This window comes from Dipodomys spectabilis, unplaced genomic scaffold (genome assembly GCF_019054845.1).
Source record: "Dipodomys spectabilis isolate Male_0828 unplaced genomic scaffold, ASM1905484v1 ptg000140l, whole genome shotgun sequence".
In the NCBI taxonomy this organism is placed as follows: Eukaryota; Metazoa; Chordata; class Mammalia; order Rodentia; family Heteromyidae; genus Dipodomys; species Dipodomys spectabilis.
The window spans coordinates 24,565,516-24,588,435 of NW_024870817.1; the positions used below are offsets into that span (position 1 = coordinate 24,565,516).

The 22,920-nt window shown below is 36.3% G+C and overlaps 1 protein-coding gene and 1 pseudogene across 9 annotated transcripts in view; both read left to right on the top strand.

Moving 5' to 3' along the window:
• Nucleotides 1-9,404, top strand: part of Erbin (erbb2 interacting protein) — a 125,049-nt gene extending 115,645 nt beyond the window's left edge. For 3 of the 9 annotated variants that reach the window (XM_042690779.1, XM_042690778.1, XM_042690781.1), the window contains 5 exons: nt 363-482; nt 3,766-3,972; nt 5,298-5,390; nt 6,088-6,162; nt 7,394-9,404. In XM_042690779.1, the coding sequence (XP_042546713.1) occupies nt 363-482; nt 3,766-3,972; nt 5,298-5,390; nt 6,088-6,162; nt 7,394-7,501 (603 nt within the window). In that variant the 3' untranslated portion in view covers nt 7,502-9,404. The remainder of the gene's footprint in view (nt 1-362; nt 483-3,765; nt 3,973-5,297; nt 5,391-6,087; nt 6,163-7,393) is intronic. The other 6 variants (XM_042690780.1, XM_042690783.1, XM_042690786.1 and 3 more) reach the window with 4 other exon arrangements.
• LOC122117391 lies at nt 6,586-6,686 on the top strand (annotated as a pseudogene).
• Nucleotides 9,405-22,920: the final 13,516 nt, after the last annotated feature.

The following is a 22,920-nucleotide window of genomic DNA, read 5'->3' on the forward strand; positions in this document are numbered from 1 at the left end:
GAGCTAGAGGATTGTGGTTTAAGTGAGCAAGACCCTATCTCAAGCTATAACCCCAACTATGTAGCAGTTGTAGAAAGGAGGATAATGGTTTGGACTGGAGTCCAGCAAAAACATAAGGCCCGATCTAAAAAAAGCAAAAATTATCTAGGGCATGGCTTAAGTGATAGATTATCTACATAGCTTGGAAGAAGTTAAAGGTACTAACTTTAGATAGCAGTGATGATTGTACTCTGATTTGGGTCTGCCTCTTTATACTGCCTAGCAATATTTTCCTAATCATCTTTCAGGCATCATCATTATTTTGGTTTTACATCACAAAGAGTATTATCATTTGTTTACTTTTTATTTCCTCTACATTGAAGCATCCTCAGCCATCCAGTCCAGGAGATCCTTGCCAAGATGATATGTTCATTTCAGGACAGCAGAACTACTCATCAGCTTCACTTAGTCACAAAGATGTTCTTCCAGACAGCTTGATGAAAGTAGGTGCTTAGGAAATACATGCAGATGTATCTGGGAGATTACTGTTACTTTGTGCTTTTCAGCTAGAAATCTCATACACGGTTTAATTAATTGCATAAGAGCTTTCCTACTCTAGTTAGTACAGCTTAAAAAGAATTCAGAGCTAAGTACCAGTGGTTCAAGACTGTAATCTAAGCTACTCAGGCGGCTGAAATCTGAAGATCAAGGTTTGTAGCCAGCCTAGTCAGGAAAGTCCCTGAGGCTGTTAACTCTAATCACCAAAAGGTCAGGAGTGGAGCAGTGGCTAGAGTGCTAGCCCTGAGCAAAAAATCCCTGGGACAGCATCTAGGTCCTGAGTTTAAGCCCCAGGACTATAACCAAAAAAAAAAAAAAAAATGACAAGAAAAAAGTAGTATTTGACTGCCTGCTGCTTCTCAATGTATTTCTCTACACTGGAAAGCCATGTTACTTTTGCTTTTGGATTTCTGTAGAAGCCACTACTTATTATTTCAGTCGGGAACTGTTGTTTTGTTTTTTTATTTGGTTTTTCTTCTTTTTTGCATTCTTGACAGTAAGCCTATTTGGAGAGTTGAAGATAAATTACTCTTAAATGCTTCATTCTTCATTCACTCTTACTATTATTAAATCATTTAAAAATTCTTTGAGCTGGGTACTGGTAGCTCCTGCCTATGATCCTAGGTACTCAGGAGGTTAACATCTAAGGATCACAGTTCAAAGCCAGCCCAAGCAGGAAAGGCTGTGAAACTCTTACCTCCAATAAATCACCTAAAAATAGTAAGTGGAACTGTGGCTCTAAGTGGTAGACTGCTATCCTTGAGCAAAAATTCTCAGGGACAGCACCCAGGTCCTGAGTTCAAGCCCATGACCAAAAAAAAAATTGAATATGGTTAAAAATCACCCTGAAAGTCTTTGTTGCAGAATAAGTAATGGTTTTATTCTTTGAACTTTTTGCAAAAACAAGTAGTAATCACATAAAGATTGCTTGTGGCCAATATAGATATATAGTAACCTTCAGAGATATCACTCAGCTATTCTTTCTCATTTTCTTAACTAATTATATGCCACTAATATAGCTAGATATAATTATGAAGGACTTTATTAAAACTTGTATACTGCTCTTGAGGGTAGGCCCTCATACATGCTGTATATTTTATCTCTTTTAATCAGGCACTGCTATGCAGTTTCCTTTTCTTTCCATGTACATTTTGTGGTTTAGGTCACTGAGTTTATCTTTATTCTTTTTTTAAAATTTCAAGGCATTTGCTAATCATAGCTTATTAAAATATGTATTCCATGTATTTAACCCTGGCTTAGGTACGACTAAATGTGCAGGTGTCAGGTAACCTTAAGAATAGGCTAGGCCACACATAGTATTACATGCCATAATCCCAGCATTCAGGAGGCTGAGAAAGAGGATCAAAAGTTCAAGGCTAGCTTGGGCTACAGAAGAAAATCCAGTGTATTTATCGTTTTTTGATTTTTTTTTTTAATAGTGTTCTGGAGATATAACACTTAGTAGTAACATGTTTGTCTAGCCTATGAGAGGCCCTGGGGTTAGGTCTCTAGCACAGCATGTGCACATATACACAAAGGCAGAGGTCACCAGTAATTTCTGATTTTTCTCAGGCAAAGACACTGATTAAACAGTATAAATGTAGAGAAAAGCCAACAGTATCTACATACTTGTGATAAATAATAAAGCAACAACACAACGGGTTAATTACTCTTGGCATATTAGTTGCTTTAAGTCAAGTTACCAAGTAATAACAACCATAATTTATTGCTTTGCTTTTTTTATATTTTCAAAAATTGTAGAGATAATTCAGCACTTCATTTTGCTTTTTCTTCACCAGGACTTGCTGCAGAGTAATATCCTTGTGCCCGGCCATCAAACACATATGCTTGTTCTCAGACCTGAGAACTAAGTTCTTAAATATAACATTAGTGTAATCAAAATGATTACTATCACGGTAAATTTTCTTCACCAGAACCAAACTTCTTTTTTATCTTTCAGGAAGATACACATTACAAAGAGCATTCATTTCTGAAACTTTTGTCAAACTGTTCTCCAAACATTGCTACTTTTGAATGATTTTAGAGAAATGGAGCCCATCTATTTTCCTCATACTTACCTGAAATTTCCTTGTTACCTTTGTGTTAACAACCAACCAGGTTGTTTGAAGTGAGTGAATAGCTTTAAGCATTTACTTGCTTTGCTGTGCAAGAAAATCTCTCTTCCCACCCCTTGGTGGAGTTTGAATTCAGGGCACTTGAGCCACATCTCCGGATCCTTTCTTGCTTTAGTTTGTTTTTCAAATAAGGTCTCCAGCTTTCCCATAAGTCTGGCCTTAGACCAGAATCCTACTTCTGCCTCCCAAGTAGCTGGGATTACAAGCAAGCTGCCATGTTTGGCTACAAAAAATCTTTTTATATGCAAACATTTATAATACAAATATAGCCTACTTTTTCAGCCAAATTCCTCACATTAACAAGAGTTATTAGCTGCATTTCTATAAGTCATTTTAAGTTTGAATTCAGATTAAATCTATAAAAACTGAATATTAAAGATAGTCTGTTAACAAAGTAGTAGTCTCAATTTTTGTTTATCTTATGAAAATTAGAGTAGCAGCATTTAAGTTTATGGTTGCTATTCTGTGGAATTAATATTTACAAAGTTAAAATTGCTGATACATGCATATTCACAGATGTAAAGAATAAACCAATTTATACTACACAGATGACTGGGTTGACTTGTTAATTCTGAAAAGAAAGGAATAATTATGGAAAAATATTTTTAGCTTAGGAAAAAAATTACACCACAAGGTTAATTTATTTCCTGAGGAAAAACATTAAATGCTCCTTTTGCATATGTGTGTCTAGATATAGAAGGAGAAAAGGATACACTTCTAAGAGGCTCAATTAATTAACAAAATTTTGGCTTCCTATTTGCTATTTAACATTTGGTAATTGTAAGAAGGATATTTATATTTCACATAATTTAACATGTAAATATGATTTTTTGTTTAAAGAATGAAAGAATATAAGATTTCTAAAATGTATATAGATGAGCTTAAAAGAATGAATTAACCAGCACTCAAGCAAGAATTAAGACATTGTGTTCCTTTAAGGTTTAAAAAGAGAGGAAACTAATCCGTGGCATGTTTCTGTATGATTTAGAATGTAAAACTGTAGTGATCTTTGTAATACTCCCTAAAGAAAACCCAAGTATTTGTAATAATACTTTACTATTGGTCATTTTAAGATACTTCATGTTTTTCTTAGATGCCTTTGAGTAATGGACAGATGGGCCAGCCTCTCAGGGCTCAGGCAAATTATAGTCAAATCCATCATCCCCCTCAGGCATCTGTGGCAAGGCATCCCTCTAGAGAACAACTAATTGATTATTTGATGCTGAAAGTGGCCCACCAGCCTCCATATGCACAGCCCCATTGTTCTCCTAGACAAGGCCATGAACTGGCAAAGCAAGAGGTAAGAATAATCAAGACTGTTTGAAATTGAGACAAAGCTTTCCTTGTGTTTTTACAGGTTAATTATTAGTAATAAATTCATACAGAGTTTTAACATTTTTACCTCTTTGTTTAAAATTTGAGTTTTCTGTTAAATTTATAGTGTTAAATTGTAGTTTTTAATTTGACTTTATGAACATATGATATAGGATTTAATATTTTTGCCATAATTTTTACTTTTCTGTTTGAGACTGGAACTCAAACTTGATAACTGATGCTTTTGCTCATTTGTTGGTGCTCTACCTACCTGAGCCTTGCCTCCAACCCCATGGGTATTATTTTTAACTCTTAAGGCAATTGCTTTTCCAAAATTGGTTGATGATAGCCCTTTCTCAGGAATATAAATAATACACTATAAAACTGAAATGGCATATTTATTTCATGTCAGTCTTCTCAGATTTTGAAATTTGACTGTAGTTTCTAAATTACTAAGTATTTAATTTTTAAAATGTATGGGCTTATATATCTTGTTATATCACTTACATGTCATTTTTATATCTTGTTAGCTTATTAGAAGTTTGCTTAGAGATAAGTTGCTTTATTTTAGTTGAATTTCTGGTAAAAGATTTTGTAAAAAGAATTTAGTTTTTGAATCTGAGCATGGTGTATATATAAGCTAAGCATATATCTATAATTTTCAGCATTGAGATGGCTGAAGCAGAGGCCAGCTTTGAGTTATTCCAAGAGTTCCACACTAACCTGGTATACATAAACAAGACCTTGTCTCAAAGAAAAAAAAAAGTTTTTGCATCTTCTTTTACAGCAGTTAAACAGTATTACCAATTGATAAGTTTTTAAAAAATTCCCAACTCCTTTGAAGCATATAAATAGAATAAGGAATTGAAGAGTCACTATAAAAAGAAATTAAGGGATTTTTTAAGCTATTTTAAAAACCAAGCCAGGAGGAAAAAAATATTGTGTAATTTAGATGTTCCACAAATGGAAAGTGAAAATACTATATATTTTCTGAATGTATGCACCATGTCATGAAATTCATAATGTCTAAAAAGTAAAATAAAGTTGACATTGTTGATTCACTAGCTCATAAAATAAGCAATGAAGTTAGGAGCCATGCTTTATAATCCCCTGTGCCTTTAACTCACTAACTCATTAACATAATGTTCTGTGTTGTAGTTTCCCTTCATCTGCCCAAATGTTTATTTTTGATGAATCCTTACATACCCTTTTCCTTGAACTTAATTCATCCTGATCAATATTTAAATATGGATGTTGTCATGTAAATATTTCTGAAATAGTAAAGTTTCCTTTATTTTCATATTACATCAGATTCGTGTAAGAATAGAAAAAGATCCAGAACTTGGATTTAGCATATCAGGAGGTGTTGGGGGTAGAGGAAACCCATTCAAACCTGAGGATGATGTAAGTTTTAATTATATATTCCAGAACAATTAAAAGTTTTGTTTATTTCAGTTCTTATATGCAATAGAAAAATTCAGTGAATATTTATGTAAATCTATATATAGCTATTAATTTTTGCTACCTTCTTTACTATTAGCTTTTTGTTTTGAAACTTGGTCCGTTTACGTTAATGTTTTAGGAAAATAACCAAAGTTTTAAATATGCATGATACTACCAGGTGATTGTTAATTTTCTTACTGCTTTTCTCTATATCAAAAGAAGTAATTTCAGCTGGATGCCAGTGGCTCATTCCTGTAATCGTAGTTACTTAGGAGACTGAGATCTATGATCATGGTTTAAAGCCTGCCTGGGAGACTTTATCTCCAATTAGTCAGTGAAATGCCAAAAGTGGAGCTATGGCTTAAGTGGTAAAGTTGACAGTCTTAACTTTTCAAAAGCTTAGAGACAATGCCCAGGCCAAGATCAAACCCCAGTACTCTGATGCATATGCATGCTTGTTGCGGGAATGTTCTATGTGTGGGCCCACACACACACAAAGTAATTTTGTCACTTTACCAGAAATCCCTAAAGTCAGAATTATTATAAGCAAAAACTACTTTAGGTTGTCTCAGTATTACTCAAAGATGTCAGGGAGACAGCTTGTTTAACATGGCTAGTCTTGTTATTTTAAATTACCTTGTTTTTGTTGTTATTAAAGGGTATATTTGTAACAAGGGTACAGCCTGAGGGACCAGCATCAAAATTACTGCAACCAGGTGATAAAATTATTCAGGTAATTAATGTAAATGTTTCTATTTTTTTTTCATTTTCAACTCTTCCTAATGTTTTTGTAGCTTAAACTATTTCCATATTATACCTTGCAAGTCATACTTATGTCTCATACAGCATTTTGTTTTTAAGTTCCAAAATGTTAATTTTTACTAATTTAGAACTCAAAGTACTACTTCTTGGAGACAGACTATCATGTCAAAGTGGAAAGGAATATCTAAGAAATGTTTTTTCTTTCCCATGTCCCCTTTTTTTCTTTATCCCTTGAACAGCTCATTTTACCTAAACACGTGTGTTATAGAAAGACAAGCCTTAGACACAAATGCATCTCCTTCTCTATCCCTACCTTCACTGTTGTTGGCTCAGATGACAGTGAACCTTCAAATCAAAAATGACAAAGACATTAGAGTTCAGTAGTTGAAATTTAGTGCTCACTAGAATGTTACATATACTAAAATTGGGGTGATGCAGAGGAGATTAACATGACCTCTGTGCAAAGATGACATACAAATTCAGGAAACAGTTTTTAGAAAAATAAATGTATAATTTTAATTTCAAGCTCAGTGAAAATTTGTATAACAATATAACCAACACTTGTCGGTACTTCATTTGGCTACCATATTATCTTTAGCATTCTTTTTCTCCTCTCCTTCCCTCTACACCCACACACTTACTCTCAAAGTCATTTATTTTTTACAAATCATTTGAGAATTGGTGGTTTCATTTTTGTAACTGAGGTTACTGTTCCTGTCTGTACTTGTGTTTTCTCTTAAATAAGTGGAAAGAATTTTTTAGTGTTATGAAAATCAAAAGATTTATTAATTCATGTGAAACACTTGAAACTGTGTCTGGTGCAGAGTAAAACCTTAATAAGTATTAAGACAATGGGAAGAATATGTTCCTGTTGCAGTTTGGTCCACCCGGATGCACAGCATGGACATACACAGAGCACCCTGTCTGACAGTCTCTTGGACAAGTCCTCTCTATCATTGACTGGGCAGTATTGTCTGAGAACTTGAACAAAGTATGAATTGCTGGGTTCCATCTTCGCAGGTTGTATTTCCTAGGTATAGAATAGGGTATATTAGTCCTCATGCTGTTTTAAATTGCCCAAGTGGTTCTCTTGTGTTCTTTTTGCTAGATTTATGAATTACCTAGCAAAAATTTACATGCATGAATGAAAATAAGTGACTGAAAAGTTTTTTCTAAAAAGCATTTTTCCCTTTTTCTTCTAGGCCAATGGCTACAGTTTTATCAATATTGAACATGGACAAGCAGTATCCTTGCTAAAAACTTTCCAGAATATAGTAGAACTCATCATTGTACGAGAAGTTTCCTCATAAGCACTGTGGAAAAAATGGGGGGAAGGACAGCAAGATTTATTGGAAGATACATGCAGGGAAATTAATATTTTGACTATTTTTATATATAAAGAAGAATTCAATTATGTTCAAATTTGTACATTAATGAAATAATGGAGCTTGTGGTTAGAGGGAAAGAACCACTGTACAGAATATAAAGGAGATTGTTGAATTCATACCATATAAAACTTGTTAGGTTTTTAAACATAGCAATCAAAGCTACAAAAACAAATGTAGGTTGTTTTTGTATAAATTTAGTTTTATTTTTGGATTTCATACACATGACTGAACTGTATGCAAGGCAATAGTTAGCCTTGATTGTAGCCCAGAGACAGATGGCAGAGCTATCTATCTCATAGCTTTTATGCCCTTGTTTTTATTCAACTGGTTTTCTGCTGAAACTACTTTTTTTGATGTGGGCAAGAGATGTGAAATGTTGGTTTTTGCTATGTGTATATTGAATTGAAGAATGAGTAGGTGAAGATGGTGCTGGTGGGTTCACTTTCCAAGGCCAGATTAAAAGTTATTTCCTATAAAAATCTGGAAGCAAAGAATGAGACAATAACTGTCTGTTCATGTGTTTTTATTAATAGAATAATGCAATAAAATGTCCTGTCTTTTTAAAGAGGTAAAAGACAATAATTGCATTTTATGAACTCTACAAGTTCTGTTCTTGTCATAGCCACTGACTTTACATTTGCTACTGGTGACTCAATTTTTAATTTTTTAGTTACAGGAAATTTTTAACTCTGCTGTAGCGCATGTTCATGAATTTTCTGTACTATGGAAATCCCCTAATTTTTTTTTCTGGCAAATGGTGGTACTTTGCAATCTGTTTTATAATTAGTACTCCATTTTAATCTAATTTATAATTTTTGTTTTAAGCAGAAAATGAAACTAAAACTTTAGGCCAGTTTTAAGACTATGTTGCCTGTGACAGAAAATGTAAGAAAGTTCAGGAATACCTCTTTTGAGTTTTTGGCCTTGTATTGCCTTGGTAAAGTAAAAGGAAACATGGAGCTAGGAAACCAAAGTAAGTTTGTGAAACTGGCACAGTGATAGAGAATTGCTGTGGAAAGTTGTAGAGCAGAAGGATGGGTCTTGAGGCCTACCAGTATCTAACGATGTTCAAATAAAGGGCTGTTCCTACAGGTAACATTAAATGTGAACTCGACACTTCAGAGTCTTTAAAGGGTTTCTAAGTTGTAATTGTTTTACCGCCAACTGCCTTTGTTTCTACTTACTGTAACAAGTATTGAATGATAGAGGTTTATTAATTTTGTTTATCCAAACTATTAAATTTTTTGTTGTATGTAATCAAATAAAATTTGAGTAACATGCAATGGTAAGAATTAATGCATGGTTATTTGGACCAGAAAAATGTGCCATAAAAGACCAATAACTGTTTTAGTTGAGGCTAGTCTGAAATCTTTTATTAAAGCAATATGCAATTATTATGTTCATTTTTAATTTCAAAGAAATATAACAGGAATTTTTAATGTATTATGCTTTCTTTTCAACCTTGATTTAATTAAGACTTACAGGCTAGCTAAAAAACCAACATTAATTTTTGCAAAATTGAGTTGGGTTCAGCTCATTCTTTTAGTCATATTTAGGCAGCACTTTTTAAAAAGATATGTGAACTCAAATACTGCACTTCTTTCAAATGTTAATTGGTTATTGTATTGTATAGTTTTAGTATTTTGATTGAAACCCTTTAACAACTCTTTGTAAATTTTAACTCATTTTAGTTGATTTTCAGTACTATTTACATAGGATTGATTTTTATGGATATAGTAGAAGAAATGTGCTGTATTTTGATAAAATTCACTTGTATGTGTGTTGTAATCTCTAAAATAATGACAAAACAGCTTCTTTATGACTAGTCTTCGTGTTCTCATTATTCTTAGTTTACGTTAAAATACTGATTTTGACATTTAAAATAGTCACCTTGTCCTTTCAGTGATTTCATATTTTCACACAGTTCTTTTCATAAGGATATGTAAAGTGAGTATAATTGGGAAGTTTTTATCTGCTTGACCTTGAACCAGATATACATATTATAATTTTGGAAAAGGAATTATTCCCTATAAGACTGGGGCTTTTTTAGTCATCCACCTTTAATTTTAACATATGCATAACATGAAATGCATTAGCATTCTTATGCATTCTAATTTCAAATTTTATGATGTTCTTGCAGCACTTAAAATTGGGTAAGAAATTGGCTCCCAAAAGGAGTAATATATATCGTTTATATATAGCATTTTCAAAGAAGTTTTTCACTTAATTACTAGTTTTCTTCAAGAATACTGGAAAATTAAATTATAAGGAACCTTCATTAAAATTCTTGTTAGAGTAGAAAAATAGTTTCAACATTTAACTTTTTTTTTTAGGAAAACAAGACATTTTTATTTATATTCTGTTCAGTAAATCATCCAATGCCCAGAACTGATTTTTAGCAAGTATTGAATGGATTTTAACCAGAACTCTTATTATTTTTAGTTTTAAAATAAAAATTTACCAGTAAAAATTATATTGAGCCAGGCACCAGTGGCTCACGCCTGTAATCCTAGCTACTTAGAAGGCTGAGATCTTAGGATTGCAGTTCAAAGCCAGCCCAGGCTGAAATGTCTGTAAGACTCCAATTAACTACCAGAAAACCAGGAGTAGTGCTGAGATTCGAGTGTCAGTTTGCTAGCCTTGAGCAAAAAAGCTGAGAACCAGTGCCCAGGCCCTGACTTTAAGCCCGACAACCAACAACAAAAAATCACATTGACTTGTTTAGTACAGAATTACTGACAAAAAGATATATACTGATTAAAGAATCATAAATTCATCTGCATCATTAAAACTCTGAAATTCCTATTTTTGTAAATATTTTTCCGATCTTTTCTGATCTATTTTTCTGATCTTTCTAATCTTTAAACATTCGTACATACTTTAAAAAATCTTTTGAACACAGAATTAAACTTTTTAAGTATTAATTTGCTGCAGTTTTAAAAAAAATCCCATTAGTAACTTTGTAACTTTATCAGTCAGCATTTATTTACCATGCTAAACTTTTATGTATATAGATAGATGATTGATTGTTGGAAGTAGCACATAGAAGATAGAAAATAAAGTAAAGCCATTTAAAGTTGTGTGGTTTATTTTATGGAATTCTTATTAAAGTAAACATGCACAACTATCTTAAACCCCTATATTTCTGAGTTTAATTTACTTCAAAGTATTGGAGTTCTGTTTCTAACAGAAGCCATTAAGACTGAAAAATGTTTTTCCATTAGAGATTCAGAAAGATTTTTTTCATGCACAGTGTTGTATTAATGTATTTTGATATTTAGTAAGAATTTAATATAATTTTATCAGGAACATTAATGAACATACATATGTGGGTATATATATATATATGCACACATATATGTATAAGTGGCAATGACAATAGATAGATGCTGCCTTAAAAAGTAAGGAGGGGATTCTGAATTACTTAATAGGCAACCAATTTGGGTATTTGCTTGTTTCTAAATGCCTTTATTATAAAGAGTAGGGCTGGCTGGGCACCAGAGGCTCACACCTGTAATCCTAGCTACTCAGGAGGCTGAAATCTAAGGATTGTGGTTCTAAGCCAGCCTGAGCAGGAAAGACCATGAGACTATCCCCAACACACTGCCAAAAAAACTGCAAGTAGAGCTGTGGCTCAAGTGGTTGAGCACTAACCATGAGCAAAGGAAGCTTATGGACAGTACTTGGGCCCTGAGTTCAAGACTTAGGACCAGGAAAAAAAAACAATGACATACTCTCTCCTCAGTGCTTACTTGTCAATAATAATAATAAAGGAAAAACTAAGAAAAATGGAAAATCAAATGCATGAACAGGAATTTTACATTTTAGGATAAATGGTTATGTCTTCTCATTTTCAGTACTCTTGGGAGCTATAATCTTACTGACATTAAAAATGTCTTAACACTTGGCCCATCCTGTGTTCACATACCATCCTTCAAAGGAACAGTAAGAACCACTTACAGAGCTGGTAATTAGTAAATTTCTCAAGGTTAGCACTTTTCATGCTTAACACTCCCTACCTGCTCACCTACCTAGAAAGAATAAAAATCATTATTAAATATTATTATATGCAGGGATTTTTTATTTCTTTTTTTTGGGGGGGGGTCCGGTTGTGGGGCCTGAACTCTGTGCCTGGGCGCTGTCCCTCAGCTCTTCAGCTCAAGGCTAGCGCTCTACCACTTGAGCCACAGCGCCACTTCCGGCTTTTTTCTTTTTGCTTATGTGGTGCTGAGGAATCGAACCCAGGGCCTCATGCATGTAAGACAAGCACTCCACCACTGAGCCACCTTCCCAGCCCCTTAATCTCAATTTTTGAAAGCAAAAAAGATAGTATACTGGCTCAAACTTTTTTTTTTTTTTTTTTTGAGATAATGTCTTTATTGTCAAGGTGATGTACAGAAGGGTTTCAGTTACATAAGTGAGGCAGTGAGTACATTTCTTGTCAAGCTTGTTTCCCCCTCATTTTTCTCCCTCTTTCCCTCCCTCCCCCCCAGATAGGTCTTTTTAAAAATAACTATAAACAGTGATGGTCTTCTATCATCACTGTATGGATGGCCCATGTATGGTCTATTTAGCTTCTCAGTCAGTTTCTCATTTCAGGCTAAAATTTGAAAAACTACCCCTGTTAAAGGAAGATCTCTTAAGTCATAAAATTTTGCCCCCCTCGCATTCTACAAATCTTACTTTGCTTAAGCCTATAGATTTCCTAAGTTGACCTTCCTTAAAATGTTCCAGAGCATAACTTCAAAAGGATCTTTTTTGCTTGGGCCAACTTTAGATTGCAGTCCTGTCTCCCAAGTAGCTGTGATAACCAAGTCTGAATCCCTACACTGAGCAGATCTTTAGTCCAACCTGAGTCCACCATCTATGTTAAAAATAGTGATTCTTACTGATAGGCAGTGCAAATTTTATTATATATTAGGTATTTAATGCATACAAGGCTTTCTGGGCTCTCTAAAGTTGTCTTTTATAGTCTGTTTTTGTTCCTCTATCATTTTTAGCAATGTGGTAAATTTTCTACTTACCCTTTTTCTGTACATTAATGATTTTGTGTGTGTGATTTTATGCGTTGGGTTACTTTTCTAACTAAAATTACATTTGTTATAGTAGTGATTCTCAAATGTCAATGTATATCAGTCACCTGGAAGGCTCATTGACACAATCCACAGTGCTTTTGGCTCACTAAGTCTTGGTTGGGGTCCAAGAATTCACATTTCTAACTAAACAAATTCTCAAGTGGTGCTGAAGTCTGTGGTCTGGAAATAACTGTCTTAATTATTTTGCCCTGGGTTTTCCACATACATTTTAGGTTTTGGCATGCATATTTCTGGCCATGATAGATTTAGGATCCCTCCTGAAGTAACAAAAACTGGCAAAATATATGAAACAATGACTAAAAATACTGAACATCAAGAGTGAAGGATAGAGGTACAGAGGGATGGGCATCCGGGAGATATGAACCCTATGATTGTCCCTGAATTGCTTTCTTGAGAAAATGGATAAGCCATCAAGCAGAAAGAGGGAACTCAGGCATATTCTGCCCCATAACCTGTGATAAGATGAAGTATAAGTCCCAGGAAACTGAACGTGGGCAGTTGAGACAAGGGGATGGAGTGCGGGTATCTTATTGACTTCACCAGGAAGAATATGAAGAAAGAGCAGCCCCCAAAGACCAGAGATCTGCACAGGATCTGATTTGTGAATTCAGCTGAGTACTGAAAGTGGGCAAAAGAACTGTCTAAAAGGCTTAGAGGTCAGTAACCTGTAGTGGTAAATGGCACAAAGTCCCTCTCCCAACCACCACTTTTGAGTCACAAAGGTCCCCATTAGGGCTTGTCAGATTTGGACATTGGGAGAACATCTCCCTTCCTCCTCTCAGCTCAGAAAGAATGTCCTCTAGACAAGGTACATGATATGCTAAGGGTGTCTTAGTGCTATAAATGATTTGAACCCTGAATGGTTATTCTGTATGTAAAATGGATGGTGGTGCAGAGTTGGTAAAATAGAATCCTGGAGTTGGTAAAATAGAAGATTGTGGCAAACCAGTAAAGCTAAAGTGCTGGAATAGAAGAAGAGGATCTCTACCCAGGGACATATAAAGCAAATGTCAGTCAAGTGAAATGAAAACAGTATTGGAGAGTTAGCGGTGACTTCCAAGATTTGAGCTGGATTTGGTAGCATCACAAATTGAAATCAGAGAGAGAACAGGTCATGGTATCAGATACAGAGGAAGTTTGTATACACAGTCTTCTAGGGCATTGTAAAGATGACCTGAGCACAAAAAGGAAGTGACAAATAGAGGTGCAGGAAGACTGAGCCATGGGCATTCATAGGAAGCTCTAGGCAGTTTTGCATATTACAAGCTTTGAAAACAAAAGATGTGTTATGTCAAAGCACTCAGCATTTGAGTTCAATGAATATTTGCAGATAAATGAATAAATTATTCATGTGCTAGTCAGATGGTAACATGATATCACACAAAGCAGTAATGGTTCACATTAGCAATATTTCCAGGCATGAACTTATACAGTCCTTGGAAAATTGACAATACGGAGGCTGTCAAAAGTGAATTCTACTATGGTTGCTTGGCTTCACAGGAGGTTTTAAAGGAGCTACTGCTCTTGGCTTAAAAAGTAGTTAAGATGTCTTCTGACTGGCAGACTCTGATGGCACTTCTTTAATTGACTGAGATATTATGAGCACCATATGCTAGGGCATTAGCCAGTTCCTGCTGCCAGCAGTCAGGGTTGCCTAAGGTTTGCCAAAATTCCCATCTGCTCTCCATCCTCAGGTTTTTGTTGTTGTTTTTTTTTTTTTACAATTCAATGGCATCTTCATTACCTTTAGGAACAAAGTCCCTCCCCCCCCCCAAAATATATATTTATCCTAGGTTTTATTTTAAAATTAGCTGGATGTAATCTTTTTCAAGCATTTATTGGTTAATGAGGAAACCATACATGTGTTGACATAGATGTATGCCAACTTTTCTATTTAAATATTTTTGAAAACTTTCTTACTACTTATGATGACAAAACGATATACAACTGCACATATTTAAATCCTTCTCCCCCTTTCTTTTGGTAGTCATGGAGCTTGAACAAAGGGCCTGGGTGCTGTTCCTGAGGGTTTTGTTTTGTTTTCCTCAAGGCTAGAGCTCTACCACTTGAACCACAGTTCCACTTCAGGCTTTTCAGTGATTAATTGAAGATAAGAGTCTAAATGGACTTTTCCTGCACTGGCTTGGAACCTGGATCCTCAGATCTCAGCCTCCTGAGTAGCTAGGATTACAGACATGAACCACAGACACCCAGCAGAGCATTAACTTTTGAATTGGTTTTCATTAGGTAAAAATAAGATTTCTGTCTTACAAAGTTATAAGCAAAAAGCCTGGAAAAACACAAATAGGCAATAGAATGAGAAGAGTTAATAGTATAAAAATTTTTAATGATAATTAGGAAAATAGGAAGACTATAGCCAAATGCTATGGCATGCTTAAGATTGCTTAAGATTAAGCGTAATTGTAAATAACGTATGATTGCTGCTACAGAAAACATGGAATGGCTGCAGTGAAAGGTTAATGGAAAGTTCCTTATCAGCAAATTTTTTTTTTTTTTTTTTTTTTTTTTTTTTTTTTTGCTGTCCTAGGGATTGAACCCAGGGCCTTGTGCCTGCTAGGTAAGTACTCTATCACCTGACCAATATTCCTGGCCCCTCAAAACTTTTTTTTGAATAATTACCTCTTTTTTTTTTGAGACAGAGTCTTTTGGGGTTTTGGGGAGGAAGGGGGTTGGTCAGGGGGCTTGAGTTCAGGGCCTGGATGCTGCCCCTAAACTCTTTGACCCTCGGCTAGTGTTCTACCACTTTGAGCCACAGCACCACTTCTGGTTTTCTGGTGGTTAATTGGATATAAGAGTCATAAACTTTCCTGCTGGGGATGGCTTTGAACCACGGTCCTCAGATCTCAGCCTCCAGAGTAGCTAGTATTACAGGTATGAACCACCAGTGCTTGCAAGACAGGGTATTTAAGTAGCTTTGTTACCTAAATTTCAAGGAAAAGTAGTTATCTTGAGTCAGTCATTATCCAATATGATAACAAATATTTGCTTACCAGATCTAGTTAGAGGAATTTGGAAGTAGGCAGTGTATATAATTAAAAACCAAATATATTTTAAATGATTAAAATATTTCTCTAAAAGGATTGAGTTCTCTAAATATATTTTTGCATTTACTATACATGGAAGGCAGTTATTTTTCATAATAAATGGGTCATCTTCATTTCTCAAATGTTCATAATTTTCATTTATCTGAGAATTAATCAATATATTCATTCTGGAATGTAGCTCGATCATCTGGATGTATGTGACATGAAAGGTGACCTACAGTCTCTTATGGTCTCTTAAGCCTGAGGGGGGAGTTGCCATATGTCACTGCAAAGTTCCTTCTCTTTCCACTAAGTCCAGACCCTCTCTGACCCTGAATGTAGTTATCAATGTTGCTGTACCCCCCCACAAAAAAAAACCAAATTGTCGTTCTCAAGCCATTTCCAAACTAAAGGAGATATAATTTTAGTTAATCGTGTTTCACAAGAATCTATAACACAGCTAAATGCTAACCTGTGTGATTCTAAGAAGACTCGGGTTAGCAACCTGTGTCAAGATAGAATGTGGCTGTGTTCCATTGCTGATGCTGGGAGCAGCGTGTGTGCGTGGCAGCTGCTATCTTCACTGCCCTGTTGAGGTATGTGGATTCTGTATTTGTTTTTATTTTTGTCAATTTATCAGTCCCATCATGAGAGACAGTGATTACTACTTCCTAGAAAAATCAGTGCTGAGACATTTTCTGAGGTTTTCTTATTTCTGCTCATTTTGGTAGATGGTATTTCAAACATTGCAAACATTCCTTTATCAAAAATATTTTTTTCAACAAATCTAAATAATAAATCTTAAGATCAGAAAGTGAATGTTTTCATTTGTTATTTCTTGCCAACACCATTAGTATCTGTCTTATATGAAAAGATGAATAAGTATTATTCCATTGAAGTATGTCTTTAAGAAAGTATTATTTCCTCAAAAAATATATACAGTATACATTTAACACCATCTAATTGGACTTTATGAAGTGATAACCAATTTTCTGCCTGGTCTGTACAGTTTTGTAGCTGATAGCCTCATCTGGATATTGAACACTGAAATATGACAAGTGTGACCAAGGAACTAGTGTTTTAGTTACACTTAGTGCTCATTACATTTAAATTAATAGTCACCTGTGGCTAGGGGCGACTGTATTAGGAACTGATCTAGATCCACAAAATTTTATTTTGGGGTCGGGGCTAGAGGCATGGTTCAGGTGGTAGGGCACTTGCCAATAAGTGTACAGCATCAGATAGCAAGTTCAAGTCCAAGTCTTGGAATTGCAGTGCTATTCTACAAGTGCCCTGATCCTACAAGTGCCCTGAGTTCTTTCTATTTTTGAGACAGACTTGTGGGATATAGTTTGTTTCCCTTCCCCCATATTTCAATTGGCCTGTACCCTGTACATTTAAGCCTGAAGTATTGGTTTATGATTATTTTTGCAATACATAATTCTGTTGGATGCTAGGGATACAAGGCATGCAAGACATCTCTTCCATAATCAACTTATACTCTTCCAGGGAGAGAAGAATTAGTTAAACAACGGTACCCCAAGTAGCAAGAAGGAGAAAAATCATTGCCGGTATTCAGAGGACCTCAGAGGAGGCCATGAGCCATAAAAAGTGAGAGAGTTTCTATATGAACAAATGAAGAAACCATTAATTTTGGTTAAAATTATATATCCTTCAAGGCAGAGTTAAGAACACTGAAACCAAGCCCAGGCTTGGACCATTGAGCCAACTGCCTGCAGCTGTCTCTGCCACTGCTATGGGACAGCCTCTACCTGACCAGGCTGTGACTGACCAGGTTTAGGAGGCAGAGTTTTTAGGACTTCTCCCTTCTGCAGAACCCCATCTGGGGCTTGCTCTTATGTCCCCAAATTCTGCCAGCACTAAAAGCTGCCAGAGTGGCTCAGGGAATGATAGAGCACCTGCCTAGAAAACATGAGGCTGAGTTCAAAGTACAGTACCGCTAAAAAAAAAAACCCCAACAACTTAAAAGAATGCATCTCACTGGGCTCATACCTGAAATCCTATCTCAGGAGTCTGAGATACGAGGATTGAGGAGGCTCAAGGCCAGTCTGGGCAAGAAAATCCATGAGACTTTTACTGCCAATTAGCTACCAAAAAGCCAGAAGTGGATCTGTGGTTCAAGTGGTAAAGTGTCAGCCTTGAGCAAAAAAGCTCAGGGACAGTGCCCAGGCCCTGAGTTCAAGCCCCAGGACAGGCCAAAAAGAAAAAAAAAAAAAAATCACGCAAATGGTGAGAATGACCTACACACACAGCATAGGGCGAATCAGCGAAGTTGCTTTTCCACTATTTTATTTTCCAGCTTTGGCTGGGGAAAGGCAAAAAATGGCATGCAACTATGAAATGAGCTCAGTGGAAAGAATGCTAGGGACACACTGCCAGCCAGTTTGTCCAGAGGAAGGAAAATGGGTCCTTGTGAGTCAAAAAGTATGTGAGAAAAAGTTTTCCTCCTTAATACTTTTAGCTTTCCCCCCAAGAGTGGCTGAGTCACAGAGCTCTTCTCCACTGCTGGTGATTTACAAGTTTACAAGTCTGAAAGAAAACCCAGAGATACTGAGAAACAAAGGAAGGGAGATCATGCAAAAAAATCAGTTTAGGCACTGGTGGCTCATGTCTGTAATCCTCGCTACTCAGGAGGCTGAGGATTGCAGTTCAAATCCAGTCTCAACAGGAAAGTCTGTAAGACACTTATCTCCATTAAACTCACCCCTCTTCATCTTCCCCAAAAAATCCAGAAGTGAAGCTGTGGGTCAATTCATAGAGCCCTAATCTTGAGTAGAAGAAGCTCTAGGACAGCTCTCAGGCCCTGAGTTCAAGCCCCAGGACTCCCACTAAATTTTTTTTAAAAATCACTATTATCTCACCATTTGAGGCTTGTAGGAGCTGCATAGTGTGTAAGCAGCTAAAACTCCTGGCAAAAACATCTGTCTGACCAGAGGACAAGTAAAGTGGGGCCCTGGGAACTAGAGAATGTGAGAAAATTCATGTAGAGCAGGATTATATGAAAGCATAAACACAAGACACAGACCATCATGAGCTATGCATAAGCAAGGCAAACGCAAAGTGAAATTGAAAAGACCATTTTATATTTATTTCTCATTGTTGCATAGTATGCAAATGAGTTTCACTGTGGTGTGCACATAATGCACTTTGATCAATTCATCCTCTCTATTCCTTTTTTTAGTTTTTTTTATTAATTTTAATTTTATTGTCAAGGTGTATACAGAGGAGTTACAGTTACACAAGTCAGGTAGAGTGAGTGCATTTCTTGTCAAACTTGTTAACTCCTCCCTCATTTTTCTCCCTCTTTCCCTCCTTTCCACCCCCACAAGTTGTACAGATCATTTCCAACATATTGTCTTGTAAGTATCCCTGCCTGTTGCGTTGGTTCCCTCTTTGTCCTTTATCTCGCTATTTTTTGTTCCCCTTCCCTTCCCTAATTCAGATAAACATATCTTCAATGCCCAGAGTACCAAAATCAAATACAGTGACAACAGGGGATAAACTAGGGGAAAAAACACAAAATAAAAAAGAAATCACGTAGTACATTCTTTCTTTCTCTTTCTTCCTTCCTTTTCTTTCCTTTCCTTTCTTTTCTTTTCCTTTCCTCCCTCCCTCCCTTCCTTCCTCCCTCCCTTCCTTCCTCCCTTCCTCCCTTCCTTCCTTCCTTCCTTCCTTTCTTTCTTTCTTTCTTTCTTTCCTTTCTTTCTTTCTTTCCTTTCTTTCTTTCTTTCTTTCTTTCTTTCTTTCTTTCTTTCTTTCTTTCTTTCTTTCCTTTCTTTCTTTCTTTCTTTCTTTCCCTTCCTTCCTTCCTTCCTTCCTTCCTTTCCTTCCTTCCTTCTTTCTTTCTTTCCCTTCCTTCCTTCTTTCTTTCTTTTCCTTCCTTCCTTCCTTCCTTCCTTCCTTTCTTTCTTTCTTTCTTTCTTTCTTTCTTTCTTTCTTTCTTTCTTTCTTTCTTTCTTTCTTTCTTTCTTTCTTTCTTTCTTTCTTTCTTTCTTCCTTTCCTTCCTTCCTTTCCTTCCTTCCTTTCTTTCTTTCTTTCCTTCCTTCTTTCTTTTGGTGGTGCTGGTATAGGACATGAACTCAAGGCCTAGGTGCTGGCCCTGAGCTTTTTTGCTCAAGGCTAGCACTCTACCACTTTGAGCCACAGCACAACTTTTGGTTTTCTGGTGGTTAGTTGGAGATAAGAATCTCAGAGTTTCCTGCCCAGCTAGCTTCCAACCATGATCTCAGACCTCAGCTGCTAAGTAGTTAAGATTACAGAAGTAAGCCACCTGAGCCTGGTTTTCTCTATTCTTTCTTACCTTGCTTTTGAACAATTTTAAATGTTTTTCATTATTCTCTTTTCATACTTATGTATGAAGTACTTTAATCATATTCACTGCCCACCTCCCTCTGATTCCCCCCCCTCACCATGTTTCCCATGCTCCAAAAATCTCTGCTTTACACTGTCATTCTTTAAAAAAAAATTTTCAGGTCTACATATGAGACAGAACGTACTATATTTTTCTTTTTCAGTCTGGCTTATTTCACATAACACGATGTTTTCCATATATTTCCTGAAACAACAAAATTCCATTCTCCTTTTGAAGCTGAGTATTATTCAATTGTGTATACATACTACAGTTTCTTTATGCATTCATTAGTTGATGGGCACCTGGTTGATTCCATAGGTTGGCTATTGTGGATAGTGCTGCTATAAACATGGGTGCTGTTATTAAGCAAGTATCTCTATTCTAGGCAGATATCCCTTCAGATATATGCCCAAGAGTGGTATAACAGGACCATCCAGTAGGCCTATTTTTAGTTTTTTGAGGAAACACCATGCTGATTTCCATAGAGGATGCACCACCAACAGCATGTGAAGGTTCCTTTTTCCCTTCATCCTCACCAACATTTGTGGTGGTTTGTTTTCTTTAGGATTGCCATTCTGTCTGTGGTGAGATGGATGTCATTTTGATTCATATTCATATTTCATGCAAATGCTGAACTGTGATTAAAAACAAAAAACTGGGATTAAAGACAAAAACATCAACATCAATAAATCAAGCCTACTTCCTGAGAAGGCCAAACATGGGACAGATCCAAAATGAGGAAAAGCTCTGGAAACTGAATTCACAATGGAACCATAGCTCATAGCAAGTGGGATAGAAGTAGCTTTCCAGACTTAATATGTGCACACATTTCCCCAGGACATTTTGTTTTACATTTTTGTTTTAATAAGACCTATATTCTCACATCCCACATCATGACATTCAAAATACCCTCCACATAATTAAAGACTATTTTACATACAATGAACCCAATAAATGTCATTCACACAAAGCCCTGATGCACTATTATATAATGGCTTAACTCATTACTGCAAGAGATAAGTCACATGTTTTTCAATTTATAAATGAGTACATTTGTACAATGGAATATTACTGAGTAGTAGAAAGAGACAGACATAAACTGAGCACTGGTGGATTACTCCTGTAATTCCTACCTACTTAAGAGGCTGAGATCTGAGGATTGTGGTTCAAAGCCAGCCCGGGAAGGAATGTCCATGAGGCTTTTATCTTCAATTTATCATCAGAAAACTGGGAGAGGCATTGTGGTTTAAGTGGTAGAGCACTCGCCTTGAGCTGAAGAGTTCAGGAACAGTGCTGAGGCCCAGAGGTCAAGACTCACAACCAACCAAAAAAAAAGAGAGAGACAGACAGACAGACAGACACAGACTAAATCAGGTGTGATTGTTCATGCCTATGATCCAGCCACTTGGGAGGCTGAGGCAGGATTGTAAATTCAAGGCCAGTCAGGGCTTACATGGAGAACTTGTCTCAAACACACAACACAAAAAAAGCAAGAAAACTAAAACTTTCGTTACACAATATATGTCAGTCTCAACTTCATTACATCACATTTTAAAAGTTAGTCTCTGTATTATATACTATGTGATACCATTTATGGATTTTTTTTTTTTTTTTTGGGTCCGGTCATGGGGCCTGAACTCTGGGCCTGGGCACTGTCCCTCAGCTCTTCAGCTCAAGGCTAGCGCTCTACCACTTGAGCCACAGCGCCACCTCCGGCTTTTTTCTTTTTTGCTTATGTGGTGCTGAGGAATCGAACCCAGGGCCTCAGGCATGCAAGGCAAGCACTCTACCACTGAGCCATCTTCCCAGCCCCACCATTTATGTATTGTTTATATTCATTTATATACTTATTATATGAGAAGGCAGAACTCCAGAGGTGAAAATTGGAGTAAAGGATGCCACACACTGGGGAAGAGAACAGAGTTTCACTACAGGAAGATCAGGATAGATTTTGAGACAGTGGAACTATTGTTCATCTTGGTTGGAGTGGTGTTCACACAACTCTGTCTGTCAGAACCCACAGCTCTCTATCTTCAAGAGAGCTATTTTATTTTTCATAGTACGTAAAATTTTTTAAAGTTTCAACTTTAGAAAAGTCAAAGAAGCTAAGTCTTGGGTGGAAGTAGAGTGTATGAATGGAGACATAACTGATGTGAGAAAGGCAGCATATAAATAATTGATGAAACTGGTGGTGATTAGTTTTGGGGGATGCCTGTCCTTTTCTGTTTACTTTGTAAATGTCTGAAACTAAAATTACCCATCATTAACATCATACAGAATGATGAGAAATTAGACACTTTCCTCCTAAGATCAGGAACAAGGCAAGGGATAGTGGCCCTTCTTGTCACTGTTAGTCAACATTGTACTGGAATCCTATTAACCTGTAATCCCTGCTACTCAGGAAGTTGAAGCCAGAGGACCATTTGTGCCCAGGGGCTCAGGGTCAGCCTGAGCTGAGCCTGACAAAACAACAGACAGATAAACAAAAAGTAATAAAACTTCACTAATGCAGAAAGAGGAAGGAAGGAAGGAAAGAAGGAAGGAAGGAAGGGAGGGCACACAAATTGGAAAGGAAGAATGGAATGATTTTATAGGTGAACCTTCCCAAACTCCACAGCTGACACTGTCTATACTACAGGCCCTGTCCAGCTGCTATAACCAGGTACTTGGTGCCACAAGTATGAACCCCTTAGGACTCAACTCCCTGCCTCATCTGGTCAGAGAGAAAAAAAAACTACTTTTTCACCTGGGCAAGGTTCTAACTTGGAAGCACTCAGTTATAATTTCACAGATGGCAGCTTCATTCCGTTGGCTTCTCAGTCATGTGT